Source organism: Schistocerca cancellata, chromosome 1 (assembly GCF_023864275.1).
Source record: "Schistocerca cancellata isolate TAMUIC-IGC-003103 chromosome 1, iqSchCanc2.1, whole genome shotgun sequence".
Classification (NCBI taxonomy): domain Eukaryota; kingdom Metazoa; phylum Arthropoda; class Insecta; order Orthoptera; family Acrididae; genus Schistocerca; species Schistocerca cancellata.
Genome location: NC_064626.1, coordinates 1,036,956,752 through 1,036,974,351, shown reverse-complemented (window position 1 = coordinate 1,036,974,351; position 17,600 = coordinate 1,036,956,752). Strand labels below are relative to the sequence as shown.

At 47.2% G+C, this 17,600-nt stretch overlaps 1 protein-coding gene across 1 annotated transcript in view; it reads left to right on the top strand.

The window, feature by feature from the left end:
- The first annotated feature begins 1,709 nt into the window (after window positions 1-1,709).
- Window positions 1,710-17,600, top strand: part of LOC126123982 (putative per-hexamer repeat protein 5) — a 58,879-nt gene continuing 42,988 nt past the window's right edge. The window contains exon 1 of the mRNA XM_049915104.1: window positions 1,710-1,803. Coding sequence (XP_049771061.1) covers window positions 1,710-1,803 — 94 coding nt within the window. The remainder of the gene's footprint in view (window positions 1,804-17,600) is intronic.

Sequence of the window (17,600 nt, the reverse complement as noted above, 5' to 3'; positions counted from 1 at the left end):
AAATAGTTCGCAGATAGCTGTCGGTATCGGAGTGTACGCTGAAGTGTGGTATGACTGTCCTGGAGAAATTGTCAGTAATCACGTACCATCTTCTCATCATCTCGAAAGAGGTAGTATATGGACTTGCCTTTAAGGCACGTCAGAGCGTGAGTCTTCGCAGGTGGGAAATAAGTATCCTCTGGACAAAGGAGGAGCCGTGGCTCAATTGTGCGAGGCGCGATACGTAGGTAGCAGGCTAGGATCTTCTGCACTAACAGCCATACCTCTAACGCCGATCCACATGTTAAATGGTGTTCGTCAGTATCCACGAGGTGGCAACGTGGGCAAAGGGGGGAATCCGTCATCCCAACAGCGTGCAGCCTTTGTCGTGTTACAACCTTCCCGTTCACCACCTCGTACCACGCGGCTCGTACCCGTGTGGGAGGAACGGCTTCCGGACCGCTCTCCACACTACAAGCCTTAGGGTCGTCGGGCTCTTCCTCTCAATCACATTGCGAGGGATGGACCTTAGCAGCAACCTGTAAACCTCTCTCGCCTTGGGAGTGCGAGTGTTGGGGAGGTCTGGGTGCACGTAACTATACTCAAGAATAAACGCCGAGAAGTGCTAGAGTGAGGGTGTAATGTGCGCAGTCGTGACAGGTGGCAGAAGAAACGCCGGCAGCAATTCCTCTAACAGACGACCCGTAAGGGAAGCATCTTTGTGGGTCCACAATTTCATCATTATGCACAAGTGTAACGCTGCAGCTCTCGCTCGTACATTTATGTCCCAGTCCGCCATCACGCGGAGGGAGGGTGAGTGTTTCGTAGCAGACTTTGAATAGGAGTCCGGCGGTAAGGTAATATCCAAACGCTGCTTGTAGTCTGTGTGCCATCGCTGTCGATATTGGTAGGACCTGAGCCATGTGGATCATCTTAGTCGCCACGTGAAGGTTGAAGTATTCCACACGCTGTAGGAGGTCCATCCGTCGAAGTAGGTTCCGTCGAACTGCTGTGCGTATCGCCTGTAGTAATTGTGTACAGTTCACGGCAACCGTGCGGCGCACATCCTGTGTAAATGTTATGCCCAAGAACCGGATCTTGTTGACTAGTGGGAGTGGAGCTAAAGCGTCCTCCTGTAGACCTCTCCCAATGGGCATCGCTGCCGACTTGGCCACATTCATGAGGCTGCCCGCTGCCAATCCATAGCGATTGATCGTCTGAGCTACCCAAGCACGACTCACGACCCGTCCTCACAGCTTCAGTTCTGCCAGTACCTCGTCTCCTACCTTCCAAACTCCACAGAAGCTCTTCAGCTCAGACGGTAGAGCACTTGCCCGCAAAAGGCAAAGGTCCCGAGTTAGAGTTTCGGTCCGGCACACAGTTTTAATCTGCCAGGAAGTTTCACATCAGCGCACACTCCGCTGTAGAGTAAAAATCTCACTCTGAGCTCCCAAATTATCCCAGCTACCCAGAGGAGTCCAAGTCCAACGTGCTTTCATATACTGCCCACCCTATCTCCAACTGTTGTCACTGGGTCAGAGGTGGGATCAAGGTTTTGATAGACGGTTTATAGTAACTGCGTAATGCACTTTGTTGCAGATGTGGAAAGCTATATGCAACACATTCGTCATAAGTGCTGCGACACAAAGGTGGAGGGGGGTACGAGATGCGGGCGGTGGCGGTAACGACGCCGGGCTCACCACACTGCGGAGCCAGAAGTGCGCTGCATCATGAGCTGCGGCACGGCGCGCGTTCTGCTGGCGGTAGCGCTGCTGTCCACGCATCTCTGTCCGACCAGGTCGGAGGACGCAGACTCCAGCACAGGTAAGCCTGCAGGCCAGCCACCGGCCGTGATTCAGCCCTTGGTAATGAACGCTAGCTAGCCTCACCGTATGTTTTACTAGGAGGTGCTATCCAAAAGTTCCCGGAATTGCTGCGCCTCGGGCTTACAATATAGAGTACAACCAAACTCTGCTAGGATCAGCGCACATGTTTCAGGGGTCAGTATGCCCAGCGGCTTCGATGTAACAATGAGCCGCTTGAGTGCGAGGTCGCGAAAAGCCAATGATGTTTACAGCATTCCACGCCTCAGATGTTTTCTTCCATACAACCACAATATTGGATGCTCATGGCAGGAGGGGGCGAGACTGGAAGTACCCAGTGGCCCGCACAGCATGAGGCTAGGAGTGTAGTCCAACGTGCTCAGCTGCCGAGTAACGCACAACAGTGCTAATGGCGTTGATACAAAGCAGAGCAACGGCAACGATAAATAAAGTAAACGTTTCGTTATAATCACAACAACAGTTTCCGACGTTGACATTTCGTTAAAAACGAAAGAAATAAGTGGCAGATAAAATATTAGCGTTTCTACAAAATGTCAGTGGAATGTGTGATGTAAACGCTTGACTGTGCGACTACACAGAGTACGCGAAAGAACTTGCCCCCCTTCTAACAGCCGTGTACCGCAAATCTCTAGAGGAACGGAAGGTTCCAAATGATTGGAAAAGAGCACAAGTAGTTCCAGTTTTCAAGAAGGGTCGTCGAACAGATGCGCAAAACTATGGGCCTATATCTCTGACATCGATCTGTTGTAGAATTTTAGAACATGTTTTATGCTCGCGTATCATGTCATTTCTGGAAACCGTGAATCTACTCTGTAGGAATCAACATGGATTCCGGAAACAGCGATCGTGTGAGACCCAACTCACTTTATTTGTTCATGAGACCCAGAAAATATTAGATACAGGCTCTCAGGTAGATGCCATTTTCCTTGACTTCCGAAAGGCGTTCGATACAGTTCCGCACTGTCGCCTGATAAAGTAAGAGCCTACGGAATATCAGACCAGCTGTGTGGCTGGATTGAAGAGTTTTTAGCAAACAGAACGCAGCATGTTATTCTCAATGGAGAGACGTCTACAGACGTTAAAGTAAATTCTGGTTGCCGCAGGGGAATGTTATGGGACCATTGTTTTTCACAAAATATATAAATGACCTAGTAGATAGTGTCGGAAGTTCCATGCGGCTTTTCGCGGATGATGCTGTAGTATACAGAGAAGTTGCAGCATTAGAAAATTGCAGCGAAATGCAGGAAGATCTGCAGCGGATAGGCACTTGGTGCAGGGAGTGGCAGCTGACCCTTAACATAGATAAATGTAATGTATTGCGAATACATAGAAAGAAGGATCCTCTATTGTATGATTATATGATAGCGGAACAAACACTGGTAGCAGTTACTTCTGTAAAATATCTGGGAGTATGCGTGCGGAACGATTTGAAGTGGAATGATCATATAAAATTAATTGTTGGTAAGGCGGGTACCAGGTTGAGATTCATTGGGAGAGTCCTTAGAAAATGTAGTCCATCAACAAAGGAGGTGGCTTACAAAACACTCGTTCGACCTATACTTGAGTATTGCTCATCAGTGTGGGATCCGTACCAGATCGGGTTGACGGAGGAGATAGAGAAGATCCAAAGAAGAGCGGCGCGTTTCGTTACAGGGTTATTTGGTAAGCGTAGTAGCGTTACGGAGATGTTTAGCAAACTAAAGTGGCAGACTCTGCAAGAGAGGCGCTCTGCATCGCGGTGTAGCTTGCTGTCCAGGTTTCGAGAGGGTGCGTTTCTGGATGTGGTATCGAATATATTGCTTCCCCCTACTTATACCTCCCGAGGAGGTCACGAATGTAAAATTAGAGAGATTCGAGCGCGCACGGAGGCTTTCCGGGAGTCGTTCTTCCCGCGAACCATACGCGACTGGAACAGGAAAGGGAGGTAATGACAGTGGCACGTAAAGTGCCCTCCGCCACACACCGTTGGGTGGCTTGCAGAGTCTAAATGTAGATGTATAGTCTACATGACAGATACGGTGATGACGATACGTGCTTAACGAGTGAAATCGATATTGAAACAGTAGTGGAACCATGTAGTTCATTGTCCTTGTCGGACAGGTAGCCACAAACCTCGTCTCCAGTGAAACTTATCAAAGGACAGTCGTTGTTCAAGGAACTGGTACTAAGCATAATTACGTACATGGAAGGTCATCCGCAGCATATTAAAGGAACAGTTATCAACAGATTTCGTCTAAGTCCACAGCAGTACGACCGTACAGGGCGTAACAAAAACTAAAAATATTCAAGGCAGGACAAGGCGCACTTGTTACAAATACAGATGTTTGCGCATATCAAGGATGCTCGATGCAATTTACGGAATGTTCATGATAGTGACCTAGTACGTCATCCACATCAAATAGCGCGCGACATAGATTACAGTGATTTCAAATCAACTAATAACAAAGCCTTAACGCATTCGTATATAATTACGCCGACTGTTAATCTGGATTGGAAATGGACTGGAAAGTTATTTATTGTGCTGCGAGAAATTGGAGGTGCTCTGTCCCTACGATTTTTCCTCGTGTGTGTGATCTTGCAAGAGCAGTAGGAAGTATTTACGCCACAGCAAGCAAGAATGGATGTAAGAGAACTACAACTTTTGTATGAGCACCGCTTTTGGCCTACAGCTGGTCACAGAAACTTACTTTCAAATGTTAAAATGTGTGTGATTCCTAAGGGACCAAACTGCTGAGGTCACCGATCCCTAGATTTACATACTACTTAAACCGACACAACACACACACCCATGCCCGAGGGAGGACTCGAACCTCCGACGGGAGGGGCCGCGCATGGCGCCTTAAACAGTGCGGCCACTCCGCGCGGCTAAGCTTGCTTTTGCTTGAATCCGAGTATGCGTATAAAAAATCATACTCTTTAGAGCAAACTATCCCTCCTGAAAAGTGTGTAACATTGCAGTTCATACCACCTTGAACCATTGGACAAATTCGGCCTCTGCAAAAGCATGTTAGTTTGACCAGCCATTGGCAAGAAGCACTCATATCATAGTTGTAGTTCTCTTACGCCCATTTTCCCACTCTTGCTTGCTGTGACGTAAATATTCCCTACTGCCCTTGCAAAATGACGCACACGAGAAAGAAACGTAGGGGCAGAGCACGTCCAACTTCTCGCAGCACAATAAATAAACTTCCAGCCAATTTCCCATTCAGATCAATAGTCGGCATAATTGTATATCAATGCGTTGAGGCATTGAAGTTAGCTATCTTGATACAACTCTCTTGGTACCTCTAATTTCCAGGGTTCGTTTCATATGAATTTCCTATTCAAATCCCGACTGGTCGGAGCTGAAAACAAATTCCTTACTGAACGATGAGATAAGTTTGTTTATCTCAACTACAAATTTTCGGGACGATTCCGCAGTTGTCTGCGCGTCGTGAAGTTGACGTCTTGTTTCAAATTTCGTTATCTTACGTCTTCCAGTTATGCAACCATCCACTGCTTCCCCTGAAATCAGTGTAATCTATGTCCCGAACAGTTTGACGTACGTAACCTAGTAGGTCACTAACATGCACATCCTGAAAATTGTACCGAGCATCTTTGAAACGTGCACAGTCTTCGTAACGAGTGCCTCTTGTCCTCACGTGAATATCCGTAGCTAGTTACGCGAATAAACTGGAAGAACTTTTAGATTGTCCCAAGACGTTTGTTACAGAAACTAACGCCAGATTCCAACAGTATGAAGACGCATATATTAACCACACGTATCAGTCCGGTTTTAACTATGAAATGAAATCGACCCGCACGTTATCGTTAGTTGGAGAAGGCGACACGGAATGTACTGTAGACCAGCTGCATGCCACTTCACACAGTTATACCATACAATATGCTCTGAACAAAGCAGGATTTCTTTTACCTACATTTTATTTATGTTTGCAGGAAAAAAATGGTGTATTTGGACCGCAAGTTCAGCAACAGGTGAATAGGGTACTTGCGCAAACGCCGAATGTCATTGTGAATTGCAGTGCGTCAGGAAAAATGGAGAAAAGACTAGTGAAAGACTTTAATGAACGTGTGATTGCTTCTTACGCGGACAAAGATTTTGCCTTACTCCTTGACAGCTATACAGTTAGTTAAAACCGGACTGATCTGTGTTGATAATATATGCGTCTTCATACTGTTGGAATCTGACGTTAGTTTCTGTAACAAACGTCTTGGAACACACTAAAAGTTCTTCCAGTTTATTCGCGTAGTTCTTGCTTATGATCATATTGCTGCGGACTTACTTGAAATCAGTTCATAACTCTTTTGTTGCTATGCTGCGGGTGATCTTCCTGTACGTAATTATGTTTAGCACTGGCTCCTTTCACAATGATTGTCCTTTACTACGTTTCACCGGACGAGGGATTTGTGGTTCCCTGTCCTACAAGGACAATGAACCTCATGGTTCGACATCTGTTTCAGTATCACTTTCACTTATTAAGCACGCATCGTCATCATTGTAATCCTTACGTACATTGTCCGCAAGCCGAGCGCATACGACACCACACATTCCATCGACTCATCTTGCGGGAGCGCTTATACGAGGTTTGGAACTTAAATAGTGGCAACTATTTATTCACAACCGATACAAAAGAGTTACATGTTTGCACCTGTTACTGCCCTTCAAAGCAGCCACCAGCGTAGTGTAGAACCCGTTGCCAGCGATGTGGAAGGAGTAGTACACCGTTAGCAGAGCCTGTTCTGTTGAGGGTGCTAATGGAGCGGTCTACTGCCTGTCGAATCTCTGGAACAGTTCTGAAGCCAATTGCCACAAAGTGGTTCCTTCATCTTCGGAATCAAATCAAAGTCACAAGGACTTACGTCCGGGGAGTATGGTGAATGGTACAGCACTACCTAGTCCCATCGACCGAACAGAGCAGCCACAGCCTGCGCTGAATGCGCCCGCGCATTGTTGTGCAAAATGATGGGTGGGTTGCGCAGAAAGTGTCGCCGCTTCTTTCGCAAAGCTGGTTGCAAGTGATGCTCCAAAATCTTGCATGCACTACTTCTTCAGAAATGCTAGGACGACCTGCCCGATACATGTCTGCCACAGTTTGCTGACCTTCGTTGAAGGCTTTTACCCAACGTACGGCAATGCCGATTCCCCGCACGCCTCTTGAAGACCGTGATGACAATGTCGTGCTGTACAGTCTCTGGAACATTCAGTCTTGATCCAAATCCGTTATTCCTCTTCCAAAAGCATAGTGACACCGTTACGTTAGATCGCTCGCTCGCAAGTGACCCTCGCCCCATCCCTTTCCCAAGTCTCCTCTCTTCAGTTCTTTTGAATACATCTGGGACGCCATCGAGAGTGATGTGAACTCCTTCAGCTGAATTGCGAAGTTGGTTGAGCGTTCAAGGATCAGAATGGCTCCTGAAAGCTTCCAGTGTCACATCGATTCTGTGTCATGACTCATCACGGAGAAAGATATCACTAGATGGTTTAACGTAGATGACTCTAATTTAACTGATCGTTGGTATACATGCGGCACTGTGGAGGAGGCTTATACAATCTAGAATAGTGGGCGTCAAACGGTTTTGTCTCAAAAGCCAATATTCACAGTGTGGGATGGCACCTCGGGCAGCATATGTACCGATTAGTATGTTAGGGGCCCCCAATAGACGAATAATGGTAAGGGCGCGATAAGCTACTGATCGTTAAAAGTCAGCGCCATTCGGTGCGCTTCGTGTCGGCTTTTCTCTTTTCGAAATTGCTGCCAACCTTAGAGATCTAACAGTCCTGGCACTATAGTTGCGTGGTAAAGAGTGTTAGTTTCCTTAAGTATGCGAACGACTCTGATTAATAACAGTATTTGCACTTGAATTTAAATGCACTATTGAAAATGAATCACCATCGCGAAAGTATTATAAATGATTTACAAGCCAGTTTTCTTCTATTCATTTTGTACTATTACAATAGTCTCAATTAATTTAATGTCCCTTCCGACAAACAAGTAACGCATCTGAAGATGGTCGTCTGTGTAACGCGCATTCACGAGTCCTTGTTACTTATGTGTCAGAAATTTATACCTTAACAGCTGGTCGGTACGAGTCGCGTACGTCCGTGAGTTGTCGCTGGTGGAAGGCAAACAATGAAACTGTCTCCCTCTCACATCCTCCAACGACGCAGGGGACGCGCTACTTATCCCTCCGCACCTGAGGCCGAACTCACTAACTTCAATTAAAATCAAGCAGATCTGAAAATACTGCTGACTCTGTAATTAATTTGTTTGATACTTGTGGGCAAGAAAATTGTGCTCTTAACAAGTTATTAATGTCAATAGTAGTCAATAGTTGCATTCGACTACTATTTGCTGAATGAATATTACTACGAAAATCAAATACTGCTGAAAACAACGGGCCGCACGAGTACTTGATTCCGGCTGCATGCGGTCCGTGGACAGTAGTTTGACGACCACTACTCTAGACCTATGTTGTGAAGCTCAGTTTCCCTCTAAGCTGTCATCTGGATTCTCTGAACGGATGCTACAAGACACACATCAAAAAAAGTTTTTGCATCACCCCAGTTCCCAGAACTCCTGATGATAGACGTTGACTGTGGATATTTTATCACAGACACAGTCCCTTTGACTGTTCAGAGATCTCATTAAACCCGGACAAAGATGTAAACAACCATGCATGATCAGCGCCTATTACACGGAGGGGGTCCGACAGCCGATCAGTTCCAGTCATTCCATCAGGAAGGAGGTACACGGCTCGTGTTGTCTGCAGTTCAGCCATGCCTAGACTGTCAATACCGCGGTTAGATCGTGTCCGCATTGTTACTTTGTGCCAGGAAGGGCTCTCAACAAAGTAAGTGTCCAGGTGTCTCGGAGTGAACCAAAGCGATGCTGTTCGGACATGGAGGAGATACAGAGAGACAGGAATTGTCGATGACATGCCTCTCTCAGTCTGCCTACCCACGGCTACTACTGCAGTGGATGACCGCTACCTACGGATTATGGCTCCGAGGAAAACGGACAGGAACGCCACCATGTTGAATAATGTTTTTCGTGCAGCCACAGGACGTCTTGTTACGACTCAAACTGTGAGCAATAGGCTGCATGATGCGCAACTTCATTCCCGACGTCCATGGCGAGGTCCATCTTTGAACCACACCATGCAGCGCGGTATAGATGGGCCCAACAACATGCCGAATGGACCGGTCAGGACTGCCATCACGTTGTCTTCACCGTTCAGTGTCGCATTTGCCTTCAACCACACAATCGTTGGAGACCTGTTTGGTGGCAATCCGGTCAGGCTGAACGCCTTAGACACATTGTCCAGCGAGTGCAGCAAGGTGGAGCTTCCCTGCTGTTTTGGGGTGCTGTTTTGGGGTGGTAACTGCCGCTTGCTTCACAACTGCTGTGCAGCGAGCTAAGTTAATTTAAGTATTAACTGTATTTTTCTTACTTGTCACTTCTTCTTCCGTGTGTTTTTGCTTTTAGGAAGCTTTAATTTTCGAGTACTAGTAATAGTGTTCCGTAGATTTTGTATTTGTTTTGAATACAGTCAGAGAGAGTCCCTTTAGTCAGCCCTAATGCCAGTAGCGTCAGTGTCGTCGTAACTGCCGTCTGCTTCACATGTGCTGTGAAGCGAGCTACGTTAATTTAAGTATTAACTGTATTTTTCTTACTTGTCACTTTTCTTCCGTGTGTTTTTGCTTTTAGGAAGCTTTAATTTTCGAGTACTAGTAATAGTGTTCCATAGACTTCGTATTTGTTTTAATACAGTCACGTCAGCGGTAGTGCCAGTAGTGTTAGTGTTTGTTCTGAATACAGTCCAGAGACAGGTAGTGCTTATTTTCATTGCTTTCAACAAGAAGTGTCGAGTAACCACAGTTTAGTCAGCTATCAGCCGCCTTTAGTGAATTAGCAGTCTCGTTAAAAGTTGATTGCTTAACGCTCTACAGTAAATTGTTGATTTCTCAGGATGGACAGGATGTGTGACTGCTGTCTACGGACGCAGGAGGCGCTGGCCACTGTTCGCGAACAGCTGAACGTGCTTATTGCCGCGGTCAGCCGTTTCAGGCTGCTGCCTCGGAGTGCAGCGGCAGTGGGGAGTCTGTTGCGTCGCATGGTACACCCCAGGTGTTACATGCTTCACCCACTGTCCCTGCTGTCGAGACGTCTTCGCGGGCACCCGGCGCGGTTAGGCCACCCTCTCCCCAAGGGAAGTGGCGGGTTCAGCGGCGTTCGCGGCGCACGAGGTGGAGGGTCAATGTCGAGGCTGGCCGTGTGGCATCGCCCCCTCTGCCTGTGAGTGGACATGTGGCCGCTTCTACAGCAAGGTACGAGCAGGCACACGGGGAGAGGGGTTTATTAGTGATCGGGAGCTCCAGCGTTAGGCGGGTGATGGAGCCCTTTAGGGAAATAGCGGAAAGGTAGGGGAAGAAGGCCAGTGTTCACTCTGTCTGCTTGCCGGGGGGTCTGATCCGAGATGTGGAGGAGACCAAGCCGGCGGCGATAGAGAGCACTGGGTGCATCCGACTGCAAATTGTTGCTCATGTCGGCACTAATGGGTCCCGCCATCTGGGTTCAGAGGTCATCCTCAGTTCATACAGGCGGTTGACGGAGTTGGTGAAGGCGGAAAGCCTCGCTCGCGGGGTGGAATCTGAGCTAACTATTTGTAGTATGGTTCCCAGAACCGATCGCGGTCCTCTGGTTTGGAGCCGAGTGGAAGGCTTAAACCAGAGGCTCAGACGATTCTGCGGAGATCTGGGGTGCAAATTTCTCGACCTCCGCTATCGGGTGTAGAAATGCAGGGTCCCCCTGAATAGATCAGGCGTGCACTACACGCAGGAAGCGGCTACAAGGGTAGAGGAGTACGTGTGGAGTGCACACGTGGGTTTTTTAGGTTAGAGAGTTCCCTCCCTAGGCCCGACACGACGCCTTCTGAGACGCGTCAAGGTAGTAGTAGGCAAAACGCAACATGGAATAACAATATTAATGTAGTAATAGTAAACTGCAGGAGCGTCTATAGAAAGGTCCCAGAACTGCTCTCATAAATAAACGGTCACAATGCCCACATAGTACTAGGGACAGAAAGTTGGCTGAAACCAGATGTAAACAGTAATGAAATTCTAAACTCAGATTGGAATGTATACCGTAGAGACAGGCTGGTCACTGAAGGAGGAGGCGTGTTTATAGCGATAAAAAGTGCAATAGTATCTAAGGAAATTGACGGAGATCCGAAATGTGAAATAATTTGGGTGAAGGTCACGATTAAAGCAGGCTCAAACATGGTAATTGGATGTCTCTATAGGCCCCCTGGCTCAACAGCTGTTGTGGCAGAGCAACGGAAGGAAAGTTTGGAAAATATTTCGAGTAGATTTCCCCACCATGTTATAGTTCTGGGTGGAGATTTTTAATTTGCCGGATATAGACTGGGAGACTCAAACGTTTATAACAGGTGGCAGGGACAAAGAATCCAGTGAAATTTTTTAAAGTGCATTATCTGAAAACTACCTTGAGCAGTTAAACAGAGAACCGACTCGTGGCGATAAAATATTAGACCTTCTGGAGACAACCAGATCCGAACTATTTGAAACAGTTAACGCAGAACAGGGAATCAGAGATCATAAAGCGGTTACTGCATCAGTGATTTCAGCCGTAAATAGAAATCTTGAAAAAGGAACGAAGATTTTTCTGTTTAGAAAAAGTGACAAAAACCTGATTTCAGAGTACTTGACGGCTCAACACAAAAGTTTTGTCTCAAGTACAGATAGTGTTGAGGATCAGTGGACAAAGTTTAAAACCATCGTACAATATGCATTAGATGAGTATGCGCCAAGCAAGATCGTAAGAGATGGAAAAGTGCCACCGTGGTACAACAACCAAGTTAGAAAACTGCTGCGGATGCAAAGCGAACTTCACAGCAAACAAACACATCCAAAGCCTTGCAGACAAACAGAAATTACGCGAAGCGAAATGTAGTGTGAGGAGAGCTATGCGAGAGGCGTTCAATGAATTCGAAAGTAAAGTTCTATGTACTGACTTGGCAGAAAATCCTAAGAAATTTTGGTCTCATGTCAAAGCGGTAGTTGGATCAAAACAAAATGTCCAGACACCCTGTGAGCCAAATGGTACTGAAACAGAGGATGACAGACTAAAGGCCGAAATACTAAATGTCTTTTTACAAAGCTGATTCACAGAGGAAGACTGCACTGTAGTTCCTTCTCTAGATTGTCGCACAGATGAAAAAATGGAAGATGTCGAAACAGATGACAGAGGGATAGAAAAACAATTAAAATCGCTCAAATGAGGAAAGGCCGCTGGACCTGATGGGATACCTGTTCGATTTTACTCAGAGTACGCGAAGGAACTTGCCCCCCTTATTGCAGCGGTGTACCGTAGGTCTCTAGAAGAGCGTAGCGTTCCAAAAGATTGGAAAAGGTCACAGGTCATCCCTGTTTTCAAGAAGGGACGTCGAACAGATGTGCAGAACTATAGACCTATATCTCTAACATCGATCAGTTGTAGAATTTTGGAACACGTATCATGTTCGAGTATAATGACTTTTCTGGAGACTAGAAATCTGCTCTGTGGGAATCAGCATGGGTTTCGAAAAAGACGACCGTGTGAAACTCAGCTCGCGCTATTCGCCCACGAGACTCAGAGGGCCATAGACACGGGTTCCCAGGTAGATGCCGTCTTTCTTGACTTCCGCAAGACGTTCGATACAGTTCCCCACAGTCGTTTAATGAACAAAGTAAGAACATATGGACTATCAGACCAAGTGTGTGATTGGATTGAAGAGTTCCTAGATAACAGAACGCAGCATTTCATTCTCAATCGAGAGAAGTCTTCTGAAATAAGAGTGCTTTCAGGTGTGCCGCAGGGGAGTGTCGTAGGACCATTGCTATTCACAATATACATAAATGACCTTGTGGATAACATCGGAAGTTCACTGAGGCTTTTTGCGGATGATTCTGTAGTATGTCGAGAGGTTGTAACAATGGAAAATTGTACTGAAATGCAGGAGCATCTGTTACAAGTTGACGCATGGTGCAGGGAATGTCAATTGAATCTCAATGTAGACAATTGTAATGTGCTGCGAATACATAGAAAGAAAGATCCTTTATCATTTATCTACAATATAGCAGGTCAGCGACTGGAAGCAGTTAATTCCATAAATTATCTGGGAGTAGGCATTAGGAGTAATTTAAAATGGAATGATCATATAAAGTTGATCGTCGGTAAAGCGGATGCCAGACCGAGATTCATTGGAAGAATCCTAAGGAAATGCAATCCGAAAACACAGGAAGTAGGTTACAGTACACAGCTCACTGCTTGAAATTGCTCACCAATGTGGGGTCCGTACCAGGCGGGGTTAATAGAGGAGACAAAGAAGATCCAACGGAGAGCAGCTCGCTTCATTGCAGGATCATTTAGTCATCGCAAAAGCGTTACGGAGATGATAGATAGTCCAGTGGAAGACTCTGCAGGAGAGACGCTCAGTAGCTCGGTACGGGCTTTTGTTGAAGTTTCGAGAACATACCTTCACCGAGGAGTCAAGCAGTATATTGCTCCCTCCTACGTATATCTCGCGAAGAGACCATGAGGATAAAATCAGAGAGATTAGAGCCCACACAGAGGCGTACCGACAATCTTTCTTTCCACGAACAATACGAGACTGGAATAGAAGGGAGAACCGATAGAGGTACTCAAAGTAACCTACGCCACACACCGTCAGGTGGCTTGCGGAGTATGAATGTAGATGTAGATGAAGTCCGACGTACGCCGCTGGTGGTCGTGGAAGGCGCCGTAACGGCTGTATGATACTTGAATGCCATCCTCCCACCGATTGTGCAACCATGTCGGCAACATATTGGCGAGGCATTCGTCTTCGTGGACGACAATTCGCGCCCCCATCGTGCACATCTTGTGAATGACTTCCTTCTGGATAACGACATCGCTCGACTACAGTGGTCAGCATGTTCTCCAAACATGAAACCTATCTAACGTGCCTGGGATAGACTGATGAGGGCTGTTTATCGACGACGTGACCCACCAACCACTCTGAGGTATCTACACCGAATCGCCGTTGAGGAGTGGGACAATCTGGACCAACAGTACTTTGATGAGCTTGTGGATAGTATGCCACAACGAATACGGGCTTGTATCAATGCAAGAGGACGTGCTACTGGGTACTAGAGGTATCTGGACCACCACTCTGAAGGACTCGCTGTATGATGGTACAACATGCAATGTGTGGTTTTCATGAGCAATAAAAAGGGCGGAAGTGCTGTTTATGTTGATCTCTATCTCTAATTTTCTGTACAGGTTCCGAAGCTCTTGGAACCGAGTCGATGCAAAACTTTTTTTGGTGTGTGTATTTATCTCTCTCTCCGATGGAGTAATTACTCTTGAATACAACCTGGTGGCTTAGAACAATACATTACATTTCAGATACACGGCACCACATGCTTAGCGCTCGTCGTTGAAACTCATACACACCCATTACCCATCGCTTATGAGGGTATAGTTTTAACTCAAGCTAAAGTTCTCTGATAATGCACTCTGTCAGCGGCTTGTAATGTTTGTGTCCACGACGTCGTTGTAGCTGCATGCATTCTAATTCGGGTAATTTAAAAACTGTACTTGACGATCAGAATGCACGATGATATTTGGCTCTTTGGTTAATTGACGGCCGTTCCGACAACATCAATTTATGGGGACTTGAAACAGCTGCCATTACTGCTTGCGGCTGTATACGCCATGGTATACTTGGTTGGTTGGTTGGTTGTTTGAGGTTTAAGGGACCAAACAGCAAGGTCATCAGTCCCTTGTTTCAAATATGCTCCATTCCGCTAATGGCACATCTCAGTAAAGTCAGAACAATAAAACGGAAAAAGGTAAAAACGTAAAAGGGCAGTCATGTTGTCATTGGTAAAAAACAAAATGAGGGAAGTCGGCAAGAGAACGAACCCAACACTATGCTGAAGCAGCATAGGCAAGACCACCTGTGACGTAAAAGGTACAACTGCTAGAATGTAGAAAGTACGTATGGGAATAGAAAGACTAACAAAGCCTTAAAAAAGGGGGAAAAACAGAGTAAAAGGGGAAGAAAAGAGGATTTCGGTCAGGGAGGTGAATCGGGAATCTCCGAACACTGCTTATAGTGGGAGACACCCAAACACTCACCGCCCTGCCCCAACACCAGAGAGAGATGAAAAACCTTAAAACTGAGAATAAAAACCACTTTCCCGGAGGAAACCGAGAACCAGAGAGACCATCCGGGAATCGTCAGCCAACATCAAAGGTAAAGTGTGGTGGAGTCTGTACTTAGCACGCAGAGCCAAAAGAAGGGGGCATTCAACCAAAATGTGGGCTACTGACTGGAAGGCTCCACAACAACATAGTGGGGGTGGCTCATCACGCAAAATAAAACCATGGGTCAGCCTGGTATGGCCAATGCGGAGACGACACAGTGTGGTCGAGTCCTTTCGGGAGAGGCGAAAGGAAGAACGCCACGGGCCTGGTGTCACCTTAATTGCACGAAGTTTATTAGACAGGGGAGTAGCCTCCCAAGAAGTGGTCCATGACTGTGCGAAGTGGGATTGGATGTGAAGCCGTAAATCCGCTGAGGAGGGGTTACAGAAAACGGGGGGTAAGTAACTGCTCCCCCAGCCAAACGATCAGCGAGCTCATTACCCGGGATACCCACATGGCCAGGGACCCAAAGGAAGTCAATGGAACAAGCAGGACGGTGAATATCAGCGAGATGGTCATGGATGGCAGAGACCAAGGAATGGCGCGAAAAACACCGGTCAGTAGCAAGAAGGCCACTCACCGAGTCCGTACATAACAAAACGCGGTTGTGTTGGGACTGTTTAATAAAGGTAAGGGCCTGGGAAATTGCCATCAATTCCGCAGTAAACACCCCACATGTAGGTGGCAGCAGATGACTTTCCGTTCCAACAGAGGACGTGAAGGCATACCCAACATGATCAGCAGATTTAGAGCCATCAGTGTAAAAAACAACAGCATCCCGAAACTCCCATAAAATTTGGCGGAAAAAGGAACGGAACACCACCGGGGGGATGGAATCTTTCGGACCTCGGCGGAGATCCATCCGAATTCGAGGCCGAGGAACTAACCAAGGAGGGGTGGAGGGGAGGCAGTGAGGAAGTCAGGGCAAAAAAGGAAGCTGAAAATCACGGCAAAGAGACGCAAGGCGCAGCCCAACTGGTAAAGCCACCTGAGGGCGGGAGTCGGATGGGCGACGTCCATGGTCTGGGAACAGGATAGAATAGGAAGGATGAGTGGGAAAGGAACGGATACTGAGTGCATAAAACACCAGAAGCTGGGACCGCCGAACAGAAAAGGGGGGGGGGGGGGATCGCAGCTTCAACCAGGAGACTATCAACAGGGCTAGTAGGGAAGGCACCGGTGACCAAACGGATACCACGATGGTGGACTGGATCCAGCACGTGCAGTGTGGAAGGAGCAGCTGAACCATTAACTTGACAACCATAGTCCAAGCAAGACAGAACTAGAGCACGATAAAAACGGAGGAGGAGGGAACGGTCCGCACCCCAAGAGGAGTGGGCAAGGAAGCGAAGGACACTGAGTTTACGGAAACATCCTACCTTCAGGAGTCTGATATGGGGCAGCCAATAAGCTTGTTGTCGAAAAGAAGACCCAGGAAACGAAACTGTGGGACCACAGGCAATCGTTGTACAGCGAGATAGAGCTCTGGATCGGGTGGATCGTAGTACGGCGACAAAAGTGGACCACTCGCGATTTTAAAGGAGAGAATTGAAACCCGTGTGAGAGGGTCCATGCAGAGGCACTCCGTATAGCTACCTGGAGCTGCCGTTCTGCAGATACCATCGAGGAGGAACTAACCCAAATGCAGAAATCATCCACATACAGGGCAGGGGCGACCAAGGGACCGACAGAGGCCACAAGTCCATCGATAGCAATGAGGAAAAGAAGGACACTCAAGACAGAACCCTGTTGGATGCCCGTCTCCTGGGTCCGTGGAGAACTAAAAGCAGTACCAACTCGAACTCTGAATGACCGATGGATCAGAAACTGGCGGGTAAAAATCGGGAGTGGGCCCCGAAGACCCCACTGATGAAGTGGTAAGTAAGATGTGATGGCGCCAGGCCGTGTCATAGGCCTTGCGAAGGTCAAAAAACACTGCAACCAAATGGCGGCGCTGAGAAAAAGCCTGCCGAACTGCGGTTTCCAAGCGAAGTAAATGATCGATTGGAGACCGTCCCTCTCGAAAGCCGCACTGGTAAGGTGACAATAGATCCCGAGATTCGAGGACCCAATTGAGCCGACGGGCGACCATCTGTTCAAGTAACTTACAAACAACATTGGTCAAACTAATTGGCCGATAGCTATCAACAGATAGGGGGTTCTTACCAGGCTTAAGGACAGGAACCACAATGCTATCTCTCCACTGAGAAGGGAAGTCACCCTGGAGCCAGATACGGTTAAATACCCGAAGAAGATGTTGCCGTTGTGGAGCACTGAGATGTTGAAGCAGTTGGTTATGAATGGAATCTGGGCCAGGGGCCGTATCATGAGAAGAAGATAGAGCAGAAAGAAATTCCCATTCAGTAAAAGGTTCGTTGTAAGATTCTGACTCACAAGGGGTGAAACATAAGGTGGAAGCTTCAGCCCGCTGTTTTTGATGAAGGAAAGCAGCTGGATAGGAGGCTGACGCTGATGCCACTGCAAAATGGGTCGCAAGATGTTCTGCAAGAACTAATGGGTCCGT